This window comes from Zychaea mexicana (assembly GCF_025766255.1).
Source record: "Zychaea mexicana strain RSA 1403 chromosome Unknown BDB00scaffold_120, whole genome shotgun sequence".
Lineage (NCBI taxonomy): Eukaryota > Fungi > Mucoromycota > Mucoromycetes > Mucorales > Lichtheimiaceae > Zychaea > Zychaea mexicana.
Window position 1 is genome coordinate 26307 of NW_026516783.1, and position 21952 is coordinate 48258.

The 21952-nt window shown below is 42.5% G+C and overlaps 6 protein-coding genes across 6 annotated transcripts; all 6 read right to left on the minus strand.

The window, feature by feature from the left end:
• Window positions 1–217: 217 nt before the first annotated feature.
• Window positions 218–2437, minus strand: BDB00DRAFT_877903 (uncharacterized protein; the record flags this gene model as incomplete). Its single annotated transcript, XM_053127669.1, has 2 exons — window positions 218–525; window positions 2230–2437. 2 exons carry the CDS (start codon window positions 2435–2437, stop codon window positions 218–220), a joined length of 516 nt encoding a protein of 171 aa, XP_052974249.1.
• A 1274-nt stretch (window positions 2438–3711) lies between these two features.
• Window positions 3712–5679, minus strand: BDB00DRAFT_773378 (NADH-ubiquinone oxidoreductase; the record flags this gene model as incomplete). Its single annotated transcript, XM_053120095.1, has 8 exons — window positions 3712–3741; window positions 3816–3848; window positions 3940–3994; window positions 4073–4161; window positions 4238–4336; window positions 4424–4972; window positions 5044–5378; window positions 5484–5679. The coding sequence occupies 8 exons, from the start codon at window positions 5677–5679 to the stop codon at window positions 3712–3714; spliced, it is 1386 nt and encodes a 461-aa protein (XP_052974250.1).
• A 1532-nt stretch (window positions 5680–7211) lies between these two features.
• Window positions 7212–10453, minus strand: BDB00DRAFT_877905 (adaptin N terminal region-domain-containing protein; the record flags this gene model as incomplete). The annotated part of the gene is made up of 12 exons (XM_053127670.1): window positions 7212–7689; window positions 7766–7944; window positions 8013–8189; window positions 8286–8477; window positions 8554–8719; window positions 8810–9023; window positions 9105–9183; window positions 9281–9416; window positions 9479–9732; window positions 9813–9926; window positions 9994–10235; window positions 10417–10453. 12 exons carry the CDS (start codon window positions 10451–10453, stop codon window positions 7212–7214), a joined length of 2268 nt encoding a protein of 755 aa, XP_052974251.1.
• A 204-nt stretch (window positions 10454–10657) lies between these two features.
• Window positions 10658–11515, minus strand: BDB00DRAFT_80728 (uncharacterized protein). Its single transcript, XM_053122322.1, has 3 exons — window positions 11205–11515; window positions 10988–11134; window positions 10658–10902 (listed from the first exon to the last, which is right to left on the minus strand). The coding sequence occupies exons 1-3, from the start codon at window positions 11265–11267 to the stop codon at window positions 10753–10755; spliced, it is 360 nt and encodes a 119-aa protein (XP_052974252.1). The 5' UTR covers window positions 11268–11515; the 3' UTR covers window positions 10658–10752.
• Window positions 11096–13378, minus strand: BDB00DRAFT_80764 (uncharacterized protein). The gene is made up of 9 exons (XM_053122346.1): window positions 13157–13378; window positions 12902–13072; window positions 12635–12801; window positions 12479–12551; window positions 12029–12370; window positions 11786–11962; window positions 11661–11710; window positions 11205–11538; window positions 11096–11134 (listed from the first exon to the last, which is right to left on the minus strand). The coding sequence occupies exons 2-8, from the start codon at window positions 12993–12995 to the stop codon at window positions 11371–11373; spliced, it is 1071 nt and encodes a 356-aa protein (XP_052974253.1). The 5' UTR covers window positions 12996–13072; window positions 13157–13378; the 3' UTR covers window positions 11096–11134; window positions 11205–11370.
• A 578-nt stretch (window positions 13379–13956) lies between these two features.
• Window positions 13957–18830, minus strand: BDB00DRAFT_850520 (Metalloenzyme, LuxS/M16 peptidase-like protein). The gene is made up of 12 exons (XM_053125448.1): window positions 18275–18830; window positions 18086–18191; window positions 17838–17996; window positions 17426–17644; window positions 17198–17310; window positions 17005–17094; window positions 16686–16851; window positions 16156–16544; window positions 15795–16045; window positions 15587–15689; window positions 15394–15504; window positions 13957–15326 (listed from the first exon to the last, which is right to left on the minus strand). Exons 1-12 carry the CDS (start codon window positions 18485–18487, stop codon window positions 13971–13973), a joined length of 3276 nt encoding a protein of 1091 aa, XP_052974254.1. The 5' UTR covers window positions 18488–18830; the 3' UTR covers window positions 13957–13970.
• Window positions 18831–21952: the final 3122 nt, after the last annotated feature.

Sequence of the window (21952 nt, forward strand, 5' to 3'; positions counted from 1 at the left end):
ACATCATAAAGAGACGACTTCATATTTAAAGATAGCTCAAGTAGAATTTATTGTAAACATACAGGGATAACTAGAATTTAACTATGATATCCGATAATAAAGGGATCTGTAGAGATAAGACCTAATAGCAGCGCATCATGAGAGGAAACCGGTTTAGTATGACAATGTGTGGTCGACAACAGCGTACATGATACTGCTACTTGTATTTACCAATTGCTTAGGAATGGCAGGCACCCTTTCCGGCAGCGTGGCAGCAAGCTTCGAATTTCTTCCACTTGGAAGACTCGAGGTTTTCGTTCCAGTACTTCTTGCCGCTGTCAGAAACGTAGTTGTTGTAACCAGCTTTGCGCCCACAGTCATATGTGGGTCCAACACCTGGGAGGAGACAGCCACCACCCTGCTTGTAGTTGCACCAGATGGAGTCAGCGCTAGCGACGTAGGCAAGACAGGCAACGAGGAAAATCAAAACGGCTTTGATCATCTTGTTATAAGCTTGTTGTTGGGTTGTTTGAAGTAGAAAAATTGCTGTCGAGTGAAGAACAAAACATCTTGGTCGTCAAATCTACGGCCTTTTATACCTTTTCTCAAAATCTGAAATGCCGGTGTTTTTAAACATGCATATATTGATAGCATAGCCACAACTTTATCGAATGTTATGCAGCAGCCTTTTTTCAACGAACATCATATTTCTAATGTTTACTCATAACCGTTTCTCCCCGAACGAATATAGTGCAAGAGTTGCCCTTAAAAAAATGTGGCTGCATTGACGATGGTCTGGGAACCTCACACAAATAAATATTAAAGCAGAATTTGTTAACTATATTACCTCATCATCCATAAGTATGGATTTGTTTAGCTTAGTTTTATCATGCCGCTAATCAAACTGAGCGCGCTTTGTGAATGAGCGTGTGTTTTATTTCAGCCTGACCACGAAAAAATAGGCTTCAACGCAACATGTTATTCTGATTATAGTTAAGCGCTAGCTGAAGGTGTACAGAAATGCATAATTTGTAGCCTTGCTCTTTGTCACCATACTCAGTGGTGACCTTGGTGTTGTTGTCCGGAGACACACTGCATTTACTGCTTGCATATTTCCAGCATGAATTTAAATACAACCAGCCAAAATAGCGCACAAGGCCATAGATCAGGCAGTAACTTTATTGCTGCCATACTCAAGTCGCAAAACATCCTGGTAGTTTCTGGTAAAACTTCTTGGCAACAGCGTATACGACATTAGCTATGCTGATGACACCCAGATGAAGCATCGTAGTTTCGCTCTTTTGCTCGTCAGCTTTTTTGTTCAGTAAGAAGTCATAGCTGGTCTCTATTATAATGCGCAGCAGTACTCCTGCATAACGATCAATACGATCATCTCTGCAGCTGTAAGTAACGTATAGGACATTGGTCTGGCATTCCTCGCTAAGTGATACGAAAGGAAAAAGTCAATTTCAGAACTCTTACGCCAGCTTAGCACATGCCGCTGCAAAACTCAGTTTTGGAAACATAACGATTTGTCGTCTTGCGTCACATTGCGCGAAAAAAATCTTAGACTGTTGCTCAGTTGCATGGAATATAATGCTGAATCCATTCGACAGCAACTTCATAATAGCGGTTTACATGTATACATCCGATATCGACTCATCGAGTATATAAGACTTCTGCACCGAGTAAGATTTATGTTTGTGTTCTTGAAGAAAACGAGATCTGCTGGCAAAGAAAATTAATAATTCAGGGATGGTTGTAGCGTTGTTGTCTTGGACTTCATGTCACTAAATTTGGATTGCGTACTCTCCGTTTTTCCCGTTATTAACTCTGCCAGAAAAAAAGGATTACGGGCACCTTTTTGGAGTATTAAGGCAGCTCAATGTCTGCTCGAATATGGAATAATTATCAATGTCAAGTAATACTGCTGCTATATGGTGTGTATACACATAGCACAGCAAACAGCTGGTAAATCAAGTTATTAGCTGACATACAGATGTTACGAACTCTTGCTTTGACTGAATGCAAACCAAACTTTGCAAGAGTGAATATAGTGACCAAATCGGTATAGCCCCTTAGTAGAAACATACCTAATAGCTGTAGTTTCTTCTCCATCTACTATAATATTATTTCGAATTGTACTAACTTTATGCAATGATGGCTGTGCTTCGAAAAAAAAGGCTGGGTAAGCCTTCTTTACCTCTTTTTTGGTATAGCGACGTTTGACATGAATTGTGAAAGTTTTACCAAAAATACTTTGCAAGGAGTTACAGCGGCCTGTTGCTGCTGTGGGTATGGCAGTGGTTTTCATGCGTACAAGCGTAACTAACTGCGTTGGGTAAAGATGCAATATACTTGTCGCGTATTTGGGTATAGCTTTGCACGACGAAGTAGACTGTTTGCGCAGCAAGTGATTAGGGCCTTCATAGATCAAAGTGCTATACGCACCATACATGGTTATAAGGATTGAAAATCATGTTCCATATAATTCTGCACAGCGTTTTTAATCCAAAAAAGAATTGGACCTTGCAGGCTTCAAATTCTGCAAGTAAAACTACTAGCTGTACTCATGCGAGTGATAACGATATGTCAACCCATATATAGTAACACAGCCACTAGATAATCTTGCCACTCTCAAACTTCATTTCAAACGGGTTCATGTTATTTATGCTATTGTAGTGTACTTGGATCGCAATATACCGCGATCAAATTTCTTGAGCACAAGTGCTACGCTATTATAGGATGGCTATAATGCGTATAATCTTACATCTCCTTGGCTTGGTCCTGCGCCCGTTTGCACAAAAAAGGGCAAAGTAGACCGGAGGAGCACCGATTCAGCTTCCACCGCGTTATAGGCTTGTTTTTTTTACCATGCCCTCTCCAGATTTGATTTGGTCGTATCAGTTAGCAATCAAGCAAATGTTCGGGAATCATACACTGGAATATCCCAAAATCAGCTGCGAAAGATGAAAAATTTGCTACTAACGGGAGATGTTTGAGCAGTAAGACCATGATGTGATATCCTGAGAAGATGTTGCAAAGTGTGGAATTACATTTCCGGGTGTTGTGAGAGCGGTACCCATTTATAATACTTATTGCTATAGGTGTTGCCTTGGACAAACAACGAAAACAAACATCCGTACGTGTCGGGAATGGGAAAAAAGATATTCGGCGTGAACAAGCATTGATATAAGTTGCTGCTAACCGAAAGCCATGTTTGTTAGAGTGCTCACTACAATCATACAAACAAAAATACGTAATATAGACTAAAGAAAAACGCTTTGGAGAGCTGGGAACCGAACAATTTCTATCATTCTGCACGAAATTATCTATGTACCTGGTAGACAAGCTGGACGGCAGCGAAGCAGAACTATGCCAACGCGCAAAGGGCATTAACGTGGGTGTTAAAACAGCTGGTTCAAGCTCATGCTTACCTGAAGACTACAAAAAATCCAAGTAATACCTGCACGAGCTAGGGTATTATTCATGAATTTTCTTTTGATTTCGCAGTCTATGTTTTATATACATATCACTTTTTCTCTGTACCGTCTCTATTGAGATAAATTTCACCACCTAATCGTCAAGCAGCGTAAGATTTAATCCACTTCGTTTGATCAACATAAACGATACCGAACATTCTAATACAATAAGTGCAGTCTAATAAAAAAAACGGGTTTTATTCCTTTGTGTGTGCAATCATGAGGAAAGGATGTAAATAATTTGTGGAATTTATCGATCGACTTCACCGAACACAATATCCTATAGAAGATATACAAAAGAGAAAATGAGTTTCCTTCCATATCCACGCTTTTTCACATATTTCTTTAATTTACCATTGTACCAATGAGGGCAACCATATCGGGCAACTATAACCAGAGCGTTAGATATTCCAAAATACCTTTACATCTTCCCTTTATCCCCATTTACTCCCCATTCCCTTTCCGTTCAACAACTTACCAAGTGACCACGGGACATGAAATCAGAACCTTGCAAATGGTTGAAACCAGGTGCCCTATCACACAAGTGTAAGTAACGAAGGTCATATACATCCTGCCATATCCACTCTAGTTGAGTATACAATAGCACTCACTTAATCTTGCAGCGGTAAGGTCTGTTCGAGCCATCAGAGACCAAGAAGACACCATATTCACCCTTGGGGGCTTCAATGACGGTGTAGGTCTAGATCAAGCAAAACATATTAAATACGTGGTGTTTTCGTTACGATTTATGTCCTCCTCAACAGATGTGTCTTTACCTCGCCCGCGGGAACTGAGTAACCTTCAGAGTAGAGCTTGAAGTGGTGAATCAAAGCCTCCATGTTTTCCTTCATAGCAGCACGTGGAGGGGGAGCAATCTAATGGCCATGTGATGCATTATCAGGACACGAATTTAGCACTAGCACATATATAAATCTTCCTATTTCTTTTGTGGTTTCTCTTACCTTCCAGTCGTCGACCTTAACGACACCAGCGGGCATCTGATTGACACACTGGCCAATGATACGGAGGGACTGACGCATCTCTTCCATACGGCACAAGTAACGGTCGAAACAATCACCGTTCTTACCAACGGGAATATCGAATTCGACCTTATCGTAAGCATCATAGGGAGCAACCTTACGGAGATCCCACTTGAAGCCGGAGCCACGGACCATGACACCTGAGAAACCCCAGTCTAGAGCTTCCTTGGTCGTGACAACACCAACGCGCTCGGTACGGATTTGCCAGATACGGTTGCCGCTCAACATTTCTTCGACTTCGTCAATACGATCGCCGAACTGTAAAGCCCAGTCATGGATATCGTCCAAGAGACCGATGGGCATATCGGAAGCTACACCACCAGGTCGGACGTATGCAGCGTGAATACGGGCACCCGAGACACGTTCGTAGAATTCCATCAATTTTTCACGCTCCTCAAACATCCACAAGAAAGGTGTCAAAGCACCAACATCCATTGCGTGGGACATGACAGACATAATGTGATTAAGAATCTAAACATCAAATGTATTAGTTGCATACAGTTATACCCGCATTAAATAATATAATCTGCATGGATACGCACTCGAGTAATTTCACCAAACATGGTACGGATGTATTTGGCGCGCTCAGGTACTTCAATGTTGAGCAACTTTTCGACAGCCAACGCATAAGCCTGTTCGTTGGTCATCATGGAACAGTAATCGAGACGATCGAAGTAAGGCAATGCTTGCAAGTACGTCTTGTATTCAATCAACTTTTCGGTACCACGATGCAACAGACCAATGTGAGGATCGGCACGAACAATTTCTTCACCGTTCAATTCCAAAATCAAACGCAACACACCGTGAGCAGCAGGATGCTGAGGACCAAAGTTGACGGTAAAGTTGCGCATTTTGGCTTCTTCATCCTCGGATGCGACTAAAAAACAAATTATCGTGTCAAAAAGTCATCATTCGTATTTTTTTTCCTTAGGAATTTCGATTGGTTGGGGTGTTCGTAATATTTGTGTGTTGGAATACTCACCGCTGGCTTCTGTGTCTTCGGTGATGGTGGTGATGGGGATATTCTCAACGGTTTGGTTGGCAGCAGAGGCCATGCCGCGCCATTGACGCATGGGACGGAAAGCAGCGGCGGAAGGCATGGCTCTGGCTTTAGTGTATGACGATGGGCGAGTGGCGGTGGCGAGTCGACGCGCCCACATTCTCGTGGCAAACGACATGATATTATGCTCTTAAAAAAGAGTTGAAGAAGAAAAAAGAGAGTGGGGAGACTATAAATCAAAGAGAAAAATCAAAAAGAAATTGTTTTTCTGTCAGGTTAATGGTCCTTGTTTCCTTCCGAAAGCGCGTTTTCGTTCGATTGAATGAATCCGTCTAACCTGTTGTTCCTCGGGCTAGTTAATATGTGAGGAGCACTGGGGAAATTTTTGAGCTGTAGGCTTGTTTTCATCTTTGCCAGCAGGGCCAATAAAAACTCCGACACGCAAAGACGACGTCACGGCGAGACGTTGAGCTGCCATTTGAGGCATAAAGTACTCTTCCCGTTAGAAAAGTTACAGGTCATCCCTTATCAGAAAAACACTTCTGGGATGTTTCAAAGCATTATTTTTCAAGTTAAGTGAAAAAATAGACGAGATTTAATTAATCTGGAATGGTCGTGTTGATACGCTACTTCTATCATATCAGAAGGAGTAGTACTTGATAAGTGCATGAACCGTTAAGCCTCGACGTGACACTAATGTGCCACACATCGGCATACATATCACTTGATTGACAGCCTAGGAGCTCTACTGATAGTATACAGAATTATACAGCACATTCTTAACTCTTGTGGTTACTTTTCTTCTACATTTGGTCCTGAGGATTCAGTCTATAACATAACATAACAAATCTACTGTGAGACATTACAACAAAGCCATGGAGAAACGTGTTTAAAGAATTTACTATGCTGTGTATCTTACGTCTCTTGACGAAATAACAGCGACCATGTCTGCCTTTCTGGATCAAACGTTTGTCGCCAGCCAGATCAAGAGATATCAAAAAGAAAGTATCATTGGAGGTGACTTCGATATCATGTCTACTTGATAAAACGGGTTAAAGCTTTCCATTCCGTATTGAATGGGTGTCAAGAGAGTCAGTCTAACGGCTTATACAGATTAATGACAGGCCGGATATTTGTTTGGCATATATGAGAATGGCTATTTATTGCAACATGTTGGCTTCCAGTTGTTTTTTAAAAAGGGCTTGGGCTTGTAAAATGTTTCTTCAGAGTGATAAGTGTTATTGCATCGTCGAATTTTAATAGAGCCGTATCGTGCAAAACATCTCTTTACAACCGTCTGGCAACTGTATATTATTAGGCTTGCCATAGTGTAGCCACGCGTGTCCAAATCACTAATATCGAACAGATCCGGCGAGGAGAGGGTGGGACTGATTAGTTTTTGGGTCGCCACACTTAGAGAGTGCATAGCACGATACTGACAAAAGAGAACGTATGTATCAGCACATAGCTACTTTCGACAGTAGGTAGGCAAATAGTTGTGTTTCCCTTTCTCTACATGTATGTTCGATGATCTTTTTTGGTTTTCTCAGAGGACTACAAAAGTCTCGGTTGTGTACATATATTAGCCACTTAGATACAGAGAACAACAACGAAAAAATAGATATATCTTATCAAACATGTATACATAATATATTGTTCTCTTGGAAATGGAGGGAAAATTTACGAGTGTGCTTTTTGTTCATCCCTTGTTTAAAGAAGATCGGCAAAAGGATCCTGCTTAGCTGGTTGTTGCTGTTGCTGCTGTGCTGGAGGGGAGGGTGATAAAGTGGATGACAGTGGTGATTGTTGTTGTTGTGGCGGTAAGGTAGGAGCGGGAGAAGAGGAGCCAAAGAGATCACCTGTCATCATTAGAGCATTTTGTTGTTGTGGAGCTGCTGGTTGTTGTTGTTGGGAAGGAGCGTTGAAGAGTGAAAGGATGTCATCTACATTGGACTTTGGTGCATTATTACTACTTGTATTATTGTCGTTGTTGTTGTTGCTACCGCCAGCGCTAGATCCCCCAAGAGATAAAAGTTCGCTCATTGGGTTGTGTGGAGCTTCGGTCACAATAGGAGACGAAGCACTTGGTTCATCCCAGTCCAAATCCAACAAGTTGCCAATATCGTTGTTCTTAATGGCAGCTTGGATTTGTGGTGGAGGTGCTGTGACATCTTCTTCGTCGGCATGACTATTTAATATACAGTATATTCAAGCATGGTTTTAGTCTTTTCATCTTGTATTAAACCAATCTTTTCTATCTTTACCTTGCCATGCCTTTGGTGACACTGTCTGCGCCGTATTTTTTGCCAGCAATGAATGTTTCTGGAGGCTTGTGATATACAGATGCAAGCGAGCCAATTTGGTACAGCAATTCGTCTAGCATACCCGGAGAAAGGCCCGCATTTTCTCCAGCAATAGGTGGTTTCTCTGAAAGCACGACAGCCTAAAGGTTGATTGATCTATGTTAGCATAACTATCGCCTTCTTGATTCTTGTTTTTCCAGTTATCTACCTTGGCTGCTTGTGGATCCGTAGAAAGCAATCGCCAGTAAACATAAGCTCGATCTCTGATATCTGCATTGTCGCACTCGTTTGTAGCTGTTTGAAGGACACGTTGCACAAGCTCTTGATTTTCTGCAGGTTTCTTCAAGAATAATTTAACTGTTGCTGTCAAGAATTGAAGTTGGACCTGTATTTGGGTAATATTAGCTTTTATGCAATCTTCTCCTTCTCATGCCACCAAGCAAGCCAGAAACCTTTTCCATCAAAGCGTGATAATGTTTACCTGTGCGTTTTCTTCCTTGAAGTTCTCCACAAACATATTGATCAAATCGTCGGCATTTTCGATTCGTTCAGCATATTCGCCAATAATCCAGGTCAAAGAAGCCTTTGCCTCTGGTTCGTCCAAGGCATCCAAGTTTTCGCATAGAGTTGGAATAATGCCTTCGTATGTGCGTGGGTATTTACGGAAGATATCCTATCATGACATGGTATTCTAGTCAATATAGCATCCTTGTATATATATTTTCGCATTAAACTGTCTTTTCTTATACCTTAATGACGACAATAGCTTCTTGCACGACATAACTGACGCCGGTGTTGATCAGGTCCAAAAGAACGTTAATGCAACGCTCAGCAGCCTCTTCAATTTTGATTGCACAACGTCCGATAGCGTTAACTGATTTTCGAACAAAATCGACATCCACTTCATTGGCGTATCTATGGGTATATAGCCATCATATTCAATGCATTGCTCCTTCCCATCATCCCCCTCCTCCTACAGTATAAGAATGTATCACTTTCACTTACTCTTTAAGTTCGCTAAGAAGCTGATCAACATTTCGGTCGTTACAGAGTCGAATCAAAATCTCAAGCTTTTCAAGCTTGACGTAAGGTGGATCGTTGTAGCGACAGAAGAACACACGCATTTCGTTCGACAAAACTTCGGGTCGTCTTTGCAAAATCAAGCTGATGTTTCGCAGAGCAATATATTGTACTTCGGGTGGGCTCGAAAGGAGAGTCACTATATACATCGTAAAAAACATTTAGCAATGGAGGTCTGTTTTGTTGCCCACAAATACATCCATTTAAAAAAAGTACATACCAAGGGGAGGTGCCATTTTGCGGCAGAAGCCCTTAATAAGAGTCTCATCCTTTACAAGGCGCATATTCAGCAAGAGGACCTAGTAAGGAGAGAGTAATAGTTAGCAGTGCTCCGGTTATACTCTCGAATTCCTTTTCCTTCAACTCAGCGTGCTCTCTTTCTGTTGTAAAATGTACCTTAATGGCAGCCAACACAACCGCACCGTTGGCATGCTGTAATCGAGGCAATACACGATCACAAATTCCTTCTGCTTCCTTTACGCCCGAAGGCTTGTAATCCGCCAAAGCCGTGAGTATCGCGATCTGACCCCATCTATATTCAAAATTCTGTCAACTTGAGCTCTCCCACACACTGACCAGTGCTTTGTAACTTACTCGGTACACTCATTCAACGCGTGCAACAACTTGTTTAAAATAGTACCATTCACAACAAACACGTCGCTGTTTTGGGAAGCTTCATTGATATCTGAAAGGGCAATCACTGCGTTGGCGACGACCATGGGGTTGATGTCCGAAACCATTTCTTGAACAGAGCTCACAAAATCTTGCTCGAGAGTAAGCTCGGGGTTAAGTTCATACAGCTTTGCAACACAAATAGCAGCTGTCTTTCGTACATATGGGTTTTCATCCTGCAGGGAACGGATTAGGTATCAGTTTATCTTTTTTTCTAGATACCATAACTGCATGATGTATGGACCAGATGTATTACCTTGAGACACTTTCTTAATGGTTCGGTGAGATAGTCGATAATTTTATCTACACGCAAACAACCCATGGTACGAATGGAAAGTGCACGAATAAGTGGGTTTGGATCGTCCGAGTCCTAAAGCAATGGTTATGTTAAGAAAATCCTCGAGCCACGTAAAAACTAAAAAAAGGTAATACTATACCTTGACAAACGTATTAACGGCCAAAATAACTAGCTCGGGTTGTGTTTTTGCGTAGTTCATGAGGTACAAGTAGACGAGCTTCTTGAGCTCAATATCCTCTGTCTGCATGTTCTTCAACACATCCGGGAAAAGGCCACTGACATCCTTGCCGACGGTCATGTTGGCAATGACTTTCTTCACAGCATCTTTTCTAACATGGCGATATTCGCTGTTTAACTCGGCTTTAAGCTCATAGTTTTCGCCTGAAATATCAATAAAACACGGGTTCATCGTAAGCCTTTTGTTAATTCACTCTTGGTACACGTACCCTTATACACACACTCTCTCTCTTCATGTAATCATCCATCCCCTTCCCGCCAACTCTTTTTATCCCGCGAAACCACATTTGAAGAAAACCCCCAAGGGGAGAAACACTATTGTTACCTCTTTTGTTCGTTGCAAAAAATCGAGGTCGGCTCATATCGTCTTTTGTGTTAGTCGTTGCTTTCTGACCGAAACAGAAAAGCAGGCAATGACAAAATCGAGAGGTATGAAGAGAGATGGGTGAGCAGCTTCGCGCCTATTTCGCTCTGCAACAAACGGAGTTTATACTTGGTGCTGGTCGATCTTTAAATGAAGGCACACACGCACCCTCGCTTAAATCCAGAAAAAAAAGCATGGAAACTTATTGTTTCATAGTAATGCATGCAAAACGCCCTTTCTTTTATTTTATTACGGATACAATTGAAGGAAGACGGGGGATAAATGTGTGGCAGTCTATTAGTTATCAAAGAATTTGAGAAGCTCCTTCTTGGTGACCTTGCCCATAGCATTCTTTGGCAGTTCCGGTACCACCTCTAACAGTTGCGGCACTTTGTACACGGCTACCCGAGTTTTCATCACCTTACGCATTGCTGCGAGACCCAAAGACTACGTCAAAATCCATCATAAGTATTAATAAGAGTAGTCCACAGGTTAACAAACACGTGTTTGTTCATATTGTAGTCTGCTTTACCTTGCCCTCATCAAGCACAACAACTGCTGCGACGCGTTGACCCCACTCTGGATCTGGTATGCCTACTACTGCTACATCGTAAACGCCAAGTGATGCTGAAAGGAGCTCACGCTCGATTTCCAAAGCAGATACTTTTTCGCCACCGGTCTATATATTCCATCATTAGAGCCGCTTATCCCATACACACACATCACCATCATTTAGCCGAGTACTGTACCTTGATAATATCGACGCTAGCTCTACCAAGGATTCGGAAGTAGCCTTGTTGAGTTGTTCGCATACCATAATCGCCCGTTATAAACCTGTATAAAAGTAATCACAATTGTTACATACAGAAAAAGTTTCTCTGTTTGACGTAAAAAGTGGCATCCTGCCGATAACCCTTACCATCCGTCTTCTGTAAACTCCTTGGCAGTGGCATCTGGTCGCTGCCAGTACTCCTTGAAAACATTCGGTCCTTTGATCTGGACCATACCTGGAATATCACGCGAATCCGTGACATCCTTGTCAAATACGCCCGATCCATCTTCGGATTCAGCCATAAGGCGAACCTGAACATCATTAAGAGGGAAACCTACCGTTCCCTAATAACCCAAACAATTTGTTTATTCCATGTTTAACTTTAAATACAGGTGGTTTTTTCTATCACGTAACATCCGCCCCTCATCCTTACCTCGACGCGCTCAGAAACAGGATAGTATTGGCTAAGAGCCATGCCGATCTCTAATGTCCTATTAGTCCCATAATATGCAAGTGTGCATTCTTCTTGTGCTTAGATAAATACTTGATTCTTTTTACCTGTCATGCCATAACGTTCTAACAGAACCTGCCCACAGGAAAGTTTACGCCAAGTGTCTCGCAAAGGAGTAGGCAAAGATGCAGATCCGGATACCATAAATCGGAACTGTCGACATGCATTAGAATATGCAGGTCGATCAGCCTCAGAGTACGATTGATATTGCTTTACAAGCTTGGCTAAATTGAGGATAAACAATATAAGTTGTCTACTATCTATACGTCATATGGAGAAGACACCCGTACCATAAACTGTAGGAACGGACATGAAAATCGAAAGACGAGGTCTTGATGGAATATCTTGTTGCTGATCATCATCACCGTTTTCACCGCTACTGCCATTGGATGAAGCAGGAGGAGCACTGGATAACCATCGGTCCCATACTTGTACTGCGTCGAACTTCTGATGCATTTCCACTGTTGCGCCAGCATACAATGCACAAGAAAGGGCATTGATAATACCGTGAACATGGTGTAGGGGCAGGATATGATGGATGCGATCCGTTGCAGACCAGTACCAGGCTTCCACTAGTACGGATACTTGTGCATCAATATTTTTATGCGTGGTGACAACGCCCTTTGGTTTTCCTGATAAATGTTTTCAATCCCACAAGAGAGTGTGGAAACCGTCATCGTCATCAGTTACACTTTTTCTCTTGTCTTTCTTTTGTAACCAAATTTCTTTGAGTATGTTACCTGTTGTTCCACTGGTATAGAGAATCATGGCCCGTCGCTCCATATCCATATCGAATGTCTCGGCATTAATTGCCTGGCCAAAAACAGTTAGCATACTCCTCCGGTTCTTATAGTCAACAGTATTAACACGCACAGGGGTTCCCTTTAAAACCATACCTGTTGACCCCACTTGAGCAATTCATCGTCGTTGATAGTAATAAACGGGATATCGGTTTCTTGTGCAAGTTGGCTCACACGGTCGGAAAAAACAGGGTGGCCAATAATTAAAGTTGCTTGCGAGTCTTGGACCGTGTAAAGTTGTTCCGGAAGCGGATGCGTCGTACCTTAGAAAGCCACATGAGCATAAATTTGGTGATTAGGACGATCCTATTCATGTTATCCTCTCTCTCTCTTCCTTTAGAAGATATACTACTTATAACCTACATAATGGTACAGCGACACCTCCAGCGGCCCATATGCCCCATTGTGCTACAACATACGCGAATCCACTATACGCGTGAAATACAACCATGTTCATCAATTTTCCTTCATTCAGGCGTAGAATTCTTTATTTACCTTGGACAAAGAATAGTTACACGTTGCTCTTTAAGATCCCTAACATGGAAAGCATCAAATGAGAATTGTGATATAAAACGCTGACAGTTTACGTTCCTCCCCCTTCCTTGATATTTTTCATACTCTGAGTTGTCAAGGAGCTTTTCGCGCAAAAGGCAGGTTGCAGACACCAGCTCTGAATAAGAGAATGCCTTTCCGGCGCGTATATCGTCTATAGCTGGTCCATTGGGATGTTGGGCATAGGTTATGGCTTTGGCGAATAACGGTGTGTTGGGGAGTTTGTATTGAGTCATAGTTCTTTATCGATAAGAAAAGAGAGAGAGTGAGAGAGTGAGAAAAAGGGAAGCAGTAAAAATAACCCAGCTGTAAGGCAACACAACATGAAAGTCGGACATTTGGGGATCGGGAAGGAGGTTTAATTTTGCCACTTCACCCTTCCGAATCGTGCTCGGCCTTGCACCGGGAATAGTTTAACTTGTTGCGTATACATACAACGGTAATCGGGCATTGCCTCTAGTGGGAAATCAGGGTGAAAGTTTATAGTAGCTGCTGCTAACAGAAGCCCTTCTACAAACAACAGGATGCTTATTCGGCTTATAGTTTGGGGGTAATAGAAGAACAGCCTACCAGTTTATCCGAAAAAGACGGATGAACTGCGTTTGAATTCGCGACCGAAAATGCAAAACGCAATTCGAATGGAAGACACAGGCTTCAAGTGCCTACAGTCAATCCTCTATAGAGCTTTAATCACGTAGGTATAGTACGATATTTGGGTAATGCTTCAATACCAAATAATGAGCTCTATCGTTGCGTAGCATCGTCAAGCGCATGTCCTACTATTTAACGACTGAAAATTATACGGAAAAGCATATGGATATTGTTGCATTTATTTTAAAAATGAAACGAAGAAAAAACAATCTATACACAAGATGAATAATTAAATACGGGAGAAAAGAAAGAACGGAACTGCAGCGGGAGAAAGGGGCATTTGATTTTTGAACTTGATCAAGTCAGTGATGGTAATATTGTTATCGGCAAGCTTGCTATGATCACGGTTGAGGAGTGATGCTTCAAGTTCCTTGTCACTAGTACTACTACTAGCACCATTGCTAGTGCCATTGGTTTGTTGAACATCCACAAATGCTGTGGTCTCTTGTGTCAGCTTGGCCATAACACGTTCAATATCGTCTTCATTGGCCTTGAGTTCGTCCACCAACAGTTTTCGCAGCACTTGCTCAGCTGGTAACCCAGCATTTATGTCTGTGCCGACTGATTTGTTGAGCTCTTCCAGGCTCAATGGTTTCGTATCCTTTGTGGCGGAAAGACACGAATGCAGCGACTCGATGGTGACCTTGGTCGTCGTCTTGCCTCCAGAAAGGGCAGTAGCAGGTGATGATGGTACTGCCTTTTGAGATTGCAAATGAACAGAGAGTTTTCGGAACTGGGGTGATGTGGGATCGATGTATTTATCGAAAAAGTCAATCAGGGACGCCTTGTCAACTGTACGCAGCTCTGCAACATCCTTTTCGACGTCATCGAATTCATAATAACCACAGTCGATATCGCCCCAATACTTTGCACCTTCTTGACCCATGTTTTTGAATTTTTCCTTCTTGTCAGCGATCAATGAGTCGACCTGGGCTTGATACTCTGTCTCGGTCATGTTGACGATGATCTCGCGCAAGGTCTCGATGAACACTTCCACCCGGTTTTCCAAATAGACCGTGTCGCGCTCACTCTGGATGATAAATCGAAGACCCATCGTGCCAATGTGGCGTCGGACACCACTAAAGACCAGGTAGCCGAGTTGTTCCTTTGTTCGCAGCTGATTGAAACAAGGTTCTTGTGCCATCTGGGCCACGAGACTGAGTCGGGCTCTGAGTGGAATATCAATGACATCGCAGATTTGGCAATAGTATTCGATCGCTGAGTTTACGTTGTCTGCATCGCGTACAGGTAGTTGGTACACGAAGGACTCGCCCGCAGGAAGGTTGAGGCTTCGCGAGCTGATGAATTGGCTCGGCATCAGTGGCCGGGCGTCAAGAATGTCTTGGACGTTGCGAAACATGCTAATTGCGCGGTCTTGGTCCAAATTGCCGTGCACAAGACTCTCGATGTGCAAGTTGGACAGGATCGTTGGATAGAATGATTGCACGTCTTGGAGTTGGATATCTGCAAGTTCATTGGCAAGATCGTCACATTTCCACATCTTTTCTCGGATGGCGTATGTGAGATAATATGTTGCGTGTTGGAAGGGTGGCTCTAGGAAGAAGTTTTGATATAGCCGTTTGACCTGTCGTGTGTATGTAATTGATTAGTCATTTCGATTTCTCCTTTGCATTGTGATGGGTTGTACTCACTGAATCTTTGATCACTTTGAAGCGATCAGCCGCAATGTTTATAGTTTTCATCCTTGTTACGACCTTCTCCAGAAGGAGCGGTAACTTGTCGCTATAGCCACCCATATTAAGCTGGAAATGATGAATATGTGTATATATAAAGTTTTAGCTTGTGATTAGAATGTTTCCGGCTGCTACATAAAAGGCAACTTACCGCGATTCCATTGGGGTCTGTGCTCAGGTGGTATGACAACCCAGTAACCTCGGCGTTATAAGAGTATTCCGTTAGCGAATCCTCCAGCAAGCTAACGTACAACCTAAACAAAATGAAAAAAAAGGAGTTTATTATTCTTTGTTCGCCTTTTCATCTTTACCCTTCACTCACCGCCTCACACACTCGGGTTATCTAAAGGAAGCCTTACATTGATATCACGGCGTTTCTTGGCGTAGCATATGTCAGCGGATTTCTAAAAAGAATCCACACATTGGTCTTTGGAATCCAAAATGTATCATCTTGTTTATGCCAGAGCCGAAGCATATTCGTTTCCTGAATAAGGTCGGGCTTGGCTTGCTTTTCCTTGACAGCACGTCTAGTAACATCCAATTCGGTAGGAATAAACTCATTAATTGCTGGCAAGTAAAATGCGTCATTAGTTGTCAAGTTGCTTAGCATCTATAAGTATTGTTTGTTTCACAGATTAAGTTAGAAAAAACAAATATTTTGCCAATCCAATAAAAATAAACAAATGGTAGATATATTACACCACCTCCCATTATTGTTACCTGCTTTAAACGTTCGGTGAGCGGCAATACAGTATATTCCGTATTGTACCATCGCTCAACCCTGTCACACTGGATGCCATATGGGAACTCTTGGCTGGCCAGTGTCAATCGGAAATTGTCGGGGCGCAGCAAAGCAAAGTGCTCTTCAATCAGATGTGGGTCATACGCTCGAAGCAGGCTGGTGCCGCTGATGGTCCATTGTGGGGGGTAGCCTTCTTGCATCTGTTGTGTCAACCACGAGGTGTATTGCGATGGAGGGTACTTTTCCGTAAACTTGAAATCAATGGCTGCCAAAGACTGGACCTCGTCGAAGATCCATTTCTTCACACCAACGGTTTTCATCATTTCGATATACTGGAAAATAACACCCACAATATCTTCATGGTGATCTAGTAAAGCGAAAGATTGAAATTTAAGCTCTTTTTCTTAGACTCTAAATCTTTCTCTCTCTCTCTCTAGCAACCCCTCTTATCTCGATCCCATCGTATATATAGTATGCAAGATTGATGGATGCATATGGAGATTCTTACGTAACCCGTCTTCGGTCAAGTCAATACCAACATGGAAAAAGCCGAAACCACGACCCCCATAGCAGGTACCGGAGCTAAGATAGGTTGCCCAGCCCTTCTTTTTCAAAAAGGACAAGATCGAGCCAGGGCCTTCGTGACCGATAAGGTGAGAAATGTAATGCGCAGGCTGTGTAAAAGTCGTATATTGGCCACGTAAGAAAAAAAATAAGAACATAAAACGGGTTCAGTTTACATTCGATGCTAATGTATGCTGGCTGTATATATGTGTGTTTTTCTTTCCCACTTTGCACATCAACTATCAACATTACTTATTACGTACCTGGCTTTCGAAATAAGGATTCTGATCCGGAAAGGGAAAAGTAAGATCGAGAGTGCGATTATGCTTTACTGACTTTACGAAAATTTGTTTCTAAATCATGCCAACATTTCAGTCCCAATACAGATATAGTTAGTAAAACCGGTCCAAAAAGGGATGTATGGACAGCGAAAAGCAGGAGTAGCTAAATGTTTACCTGGACTTCATTTTCGGTGAGGGGGTGACCTTCGAACTCTGGAACTGGGGTATTCTTGTTGCGCACATGGGAGAACTTGCTGGTTACCCATTCGGTAAGTTGATCAAGAGACTCTGCAAATCGGGTCGGAGCAAACAATAGCAAAGCGATGGTTTAGTGTTGTGCTTTATTAAAAACAAGCAGCGCATGCGTGTGTATGCTGCTCATGTGCATAAAAGCTTCCCTTACCTTTCCCAAGCACACAGAGTTTCATTATGTTTGCGGAATAGAACGTCTCGTGAAACTTGAGCAGTTCCTGACGCACATCGACTCCACGCCGCTTCGGAGCTTCCATTAATGTTTCCAGGTTACCGGTCTCGAAGTGGCGCCATGGATGCTTTGGGTTGCTAAGTGTCTTCTCGACTTGTGCGATACGCCAGCAATCCGATTGCAAGTTCTTTTTATGCTCTTTAGAAGTATATGTGTGTGTTTGCGTGAGAACCTCGTCTGTTTCTTTTTTCGGTGGAGTGGAGGGGATAGCAGGAGCTACCACCATTACTAACTAACTCCATACATGCATTTTACACAAACATGCAAAACACATAGGATATACTATGATGTTGTAAGCTCATATGCTCAAACAGCAACAAACATCTCTTACCAGAATCTACAGCACGGAGTTCACGCTCAGTGCAACTCTCTGAGAACAACGGGTCAATAAAGAATCGAGAGAACCGATCCAATGCACCCTCGAGCCATGGATGACCGACTTCGAAATAATAGTTTGTATTTTCGGTACCAGTGAAAGCATTCGCATACCCTACAGACATAGCAAACGGGTAAATGAATCAGATATCCCCCTCTTTGAAATCAAAGACACGCGAGAAACCCCATTTGTTATATCAGTACCAGAATGCTCGGAGAGGTACGAGTAGTAATCGTTTTCTTTTGGATATTTCTCGGTGCCCATAAAAAGCAAATGTTCGCAAAAGTGTGCCAGTCCCTCTAGCAGATCCTGGTTTTCAATGGAAAAGTAAGTACCTGTTGTTGTTTCCTAGTAACACAACACATAATAAACAGTTTCTATGGTAAACTTACGGGATCACTCAAATTGCCGACATGTACATCGAGTGCAGCACTTGCTCGATCCGTTTCGGGATCGCTGATGAGCAACACCTCCAGTTGATTGGCAAGTCGTACCAATCGGTATTGGCGCTCATCGCTGTCCGGGCGTTCAAGTGGGTGCGCATATACGTAATGAGTGCCATCGCTAGAAGCGGTCCAGTCAGTCAAGAGCGATCGTGCCACCATAGTTTATTTTTTACAGTTGTCAAGCGAGAAACAAAGAGAGAGAGAGAGATAGTTTTTATGTGAAAAAAAAGAGAAAGAAAGGGAAAGGTAAAGAGAAAGCCGAACCGTTAAGTAGCAATTGAGAGGTGATTGAGTGAGAGTGGGTTAGCAGTAGCATACAAGGTGCGTGACACGCACCCCCATTCTTCTCCTTCTCCTCCTCCGCATGGTGCGCGCGGTTACAAAGAGCGAGGTGTGGGGGTGGGAGGGGTTGCAAAGAAAGCATAGATCCGAAGGAAGGCTTTGATGTTATGCCTCAATATTTTCGATGAGCCATAATGTGTTCCCCATTTATCGTTCGGCGAACAAGAAACAGGTCACTTGATCTCACTGACGTTTTACTCGTTCGGCTTACATTATAACTTTGAAACTCAAAATGAAGGAACCTTCGTCAAAGTAGAGTCCAGTTGTTGTGGCTGTGGTGGTTGGTCTTTCGATGATGCATAACGACCCAATTTGTCCGAAAGCTTTTCCAGGACAATATATCTTGTTGCTTAGTTTCTACATACTCCTTGGTTGCCATGATTATTACTATAAGTTTTTTGGATGGGTTTCCATAGTAACAAATTATTGTTGCAAGAGATTCCCACATGCATAAATATATAATTATTTGTGCTGGTAAGGTGATCCATTCCGTATTTTTTTTATTATAGAAGCGTGGCCCGGCGAGCTCAAGCACAAAAACAACTTTTTACTGTTACATGCGTCGTACCTGCTCAGAAAATCTTTGTTTGGGGGGGATTTTCGAGGAAGGGGGGGGAGACCAAGAGGAAAAGAGAGAAAGAGAAATCCAGGTACACCGACTACATATATAAAACAAATTATACATTATAACCTACAAGATGATTAAATTCAAGTTGCACACGCACAAACTAAAAGACTGGAGTGTAACGTTTTATCCTTTGTACTATAAAAAATGTGCTTCAAGTTTAATGTAGCAGCATTGCATATGCACAAACTTTTAAGCTTTAACCTGAGCTTATCCCCCCAGTTCATATGTATCTCATGAAGAAGAATGCAAGTAGAGCAGTCAAAAGAATGCATTGGACATCATCCTCAATAGAGCCAGTAGCTACCTTCAGGCTTCGTCTTTCCTTTTTATATTTTTATTCGCTTCGGCATGACGATGACGGTGTCTCAAGGTGCCACTCGTCGAAAAACAAAAACATGTTAGCTGCGCGGGTCATATTCCAAACTGGGCAAAGTTTGCCACTATCCACGTAGGGATGTTCACCCCCTCTCCCCACAATATCTTTATCCAGCTGACTTATTGAGCTGTAAGCTCTCTATATCTCTTCTCCTACCACCCTCCCCCAACCAACAGACCTTCTCCACTCAAGTGGCAGTAGTTTTCCTTTACAATAGATGAGAGAGTAACAGTAAGTACGATTATGAGAGGAATATCGGATGATTAGGTCACATTGCTAACCTGACTTTAGCTACGTCCTTTTGTTACCTTTCCTATATATTATAGCCTGTCTTGTTCTTGACTTTGGGTAGTGCTCAAGTACGATGGTTACCAATTATAGCACGATACATCTGTAAAACCAAAACAAAGAAGCAAGAATGTTTTCATGAGACGTCTCTGGAAAGAAGGGGGTCATGATGGCGGAGAATTGATACAATGTGTGAGTTTGGGAGAAATATGGTATTAGCAGTAATGATACGTATGTTATATTATCGGTTGACACACACACACGCTGAATAGCCACAAAAGAGCTTGGTACTCTTTTTAAAAAAGGTATCAGTGTGTGCGTGTACATATACACTGTTAGCAGCAATATGAAAGATCTGCTGCAGCAGCAGCAGCATTGGAAGAGGGAAAAAAGAGGAACGGGACTCACATGATTACTCTCTGTATTTGTCATATCATCACTGTACTTCATCATCCGTCCGTCGTATACAGTTTGTGTCTCAAGAACTTTTCCCGCCAAATGCGAAACACACACATAGAGTCAAAAGCTGTGTTCCGAAGCACCCCGGCAAATGATTCCTAGTGTGTGTGACATGTATGGCGCTTTGGCCAGGTATCATTGCACAAAACTGGAGCGGGTTTTGGGTAAAGTGATGTTCAATGACGAGGAAGTAAGCCTATTAGAAATGGATCCGATAGAGCGAGATCACGTTTCCGTCGCCCGACTTTTGTAGCGCTCTTCTTCTCCGGAGAGGAGGGGGGGAGAGGTGTTGTCATACATACCCGGTTACAGTAAAAAGTACACACATATTTTTTTTCTTTGTTATTTTTAAAATAAGTGTGTATATATATTGTTTTTGGGAGCATGAAGGACCGAGGGGAACACTGAACTAAATCTTATCATCGGATCTACCTTATATGGACATACCATGTTGGTTACTACATGTTACTATTGGCGGCTCTTGTTCTCTTTTGCTCGCATGATGATAATGATACCACCATCATCACCTTACCACAAGGCAGCAGTCGTAAATGATACAACTACCTGTTCATCGCAAGCAATGAGAGAAGTGTAGGAATCATTGTGTATCTTTCTTCTTGATGCAGACTAACAGCATTGGTAGTGATAAGTAAGTACAACGACACAACGAAAACCTCGCAGCCCAGGAGTGATAATAAAAGCCTAATCAAAATATCAAAGCAGAGAATGTAGAGAAACTATTGCTCATTCTACATATTCATCATCACAGGCACATTTTATAAACAAGAAAATAAAACAAACCAGATCGTGACTCATTATTGTGCTCCGCGCTTACTTGATGGGCTATGACACTGTGGCTGCAGCGAAGTGTCATGAATCTCCGTAGCGCTATGCCGGCTGGGCATACAGGCTGTTGCTTTTAAAAGTATACGATAAGCGTCATAGGTGGCGCTCGCACTGTACCGGCCGGTGGGAGAATTTTTTTTTTCGCAATCTATGTTGTGAACGAGAGACCGGGTCAAGCAAAAACAAGTGATGTATACACCAACGAAAGATGATGATAATACAAAAAAAGGTATCCCAGCATTTTTCTTTTGCTACGTGGGACGACGATGACGGTCTGTGGGGACATGTGGCGCAGGGTGCGTGTACTCATGCAACATCGTGTTACATGTGGTTGCTGTCCGGTTTTCTTCGCTATACTACATGTACAATTCTGCTACTATATGTATGGAGAAAGCGCCATAACGTGTGTGCGCAAGAGATACAAGCAGCTATCCATTCAATGCCGGAGCGGGAGAGCCATCTCGTTTTCTGTTTTCATGGGCTTAGAAAGACAAGCTCCGCTTGTATATTGTAATTCTCGATGGTGTTATGAAGAAAAGGTGCTTTGTTGTTTTACAATTTACATATAATCACGTGTTGCCGTTACTTCTTGAGCCTTTCTTCTGACAAGAAGGATCATTTGCAGCAGTGATGGTGGCCCACATCAGGAATTCTTAGACGCACATCATACATAGAGACAGAAGTT

Excerpts from the sequence above, each read along its gene's own strand:
- BDB00DRAFT_80728 (XM_053122322.1), bottom strand. The coding sequence starts at position 11,267 with ATGCGAACAACTCAACAAGGCTACTTCCGAATCCTTGGTAGAGCTAGC. Across the intron at positions 11,135-11,204 it reads CTAGCGTCGATATTATCAAG|ACCGGTGGCGAAAAAGTATC; the intron begins GTACAGTACTCG and ends TGGAATATATAG. Across the intron at positions 10,903-10,987 it reads TTGTGCTTGATGAGGGCAAG|TCTTTGGGTCTCGCAGCAAT; the intron begins GTAAAGCAGACT and ends ATTTTGACGTAG.
- BDB00DRAFT_80764 (XM_053122346.1), bottom strand. The coding sequence starts at position 12,995 with ATGAACATGGTTGTATTTCACGCGTATAGTGGATTCGCGTATGTTGTA. Across the intron at positions 12,802-12,901 it reads AGGTGTCGCTGTACCATTAT|GTACGACGCATCCGCTTCCG; the intron begins GTAGGTTATAAG and ends TGGCTTTCTAAG. Across the intron at positions 12,371-12,478 it reads CTATACCAGTGGAACAACAG|GAAAACCAAAGGGCGTTGTC; the intron begins GTAACATACTCA and ends AACATTTATCAG.
- BDB00DRAFT_850520 (XM_053125448.1), bottom strand. The coding sequence starts at position 18,487 with ATGGTGGCACGATCGCTCTTGACTGACTGGACCGCTTCTAGCGATGGC. Across the intron at positions 17,645-17,837 it reads ACTCCGTGCTGTAGATTCTG|AGCATAAAAAGAACTTGCAA; the intron begins GTAAGAGATGTT and ends ATACTTCTAAAG. Across the intron at positions 17,311-17,425 it reads ACTCTGTGTGCTTGGGAAAG|AGTCTCTTGATCAACTTACC; the intron begins GTAAGGGAAGCT and ends CCCGATTTGCAG.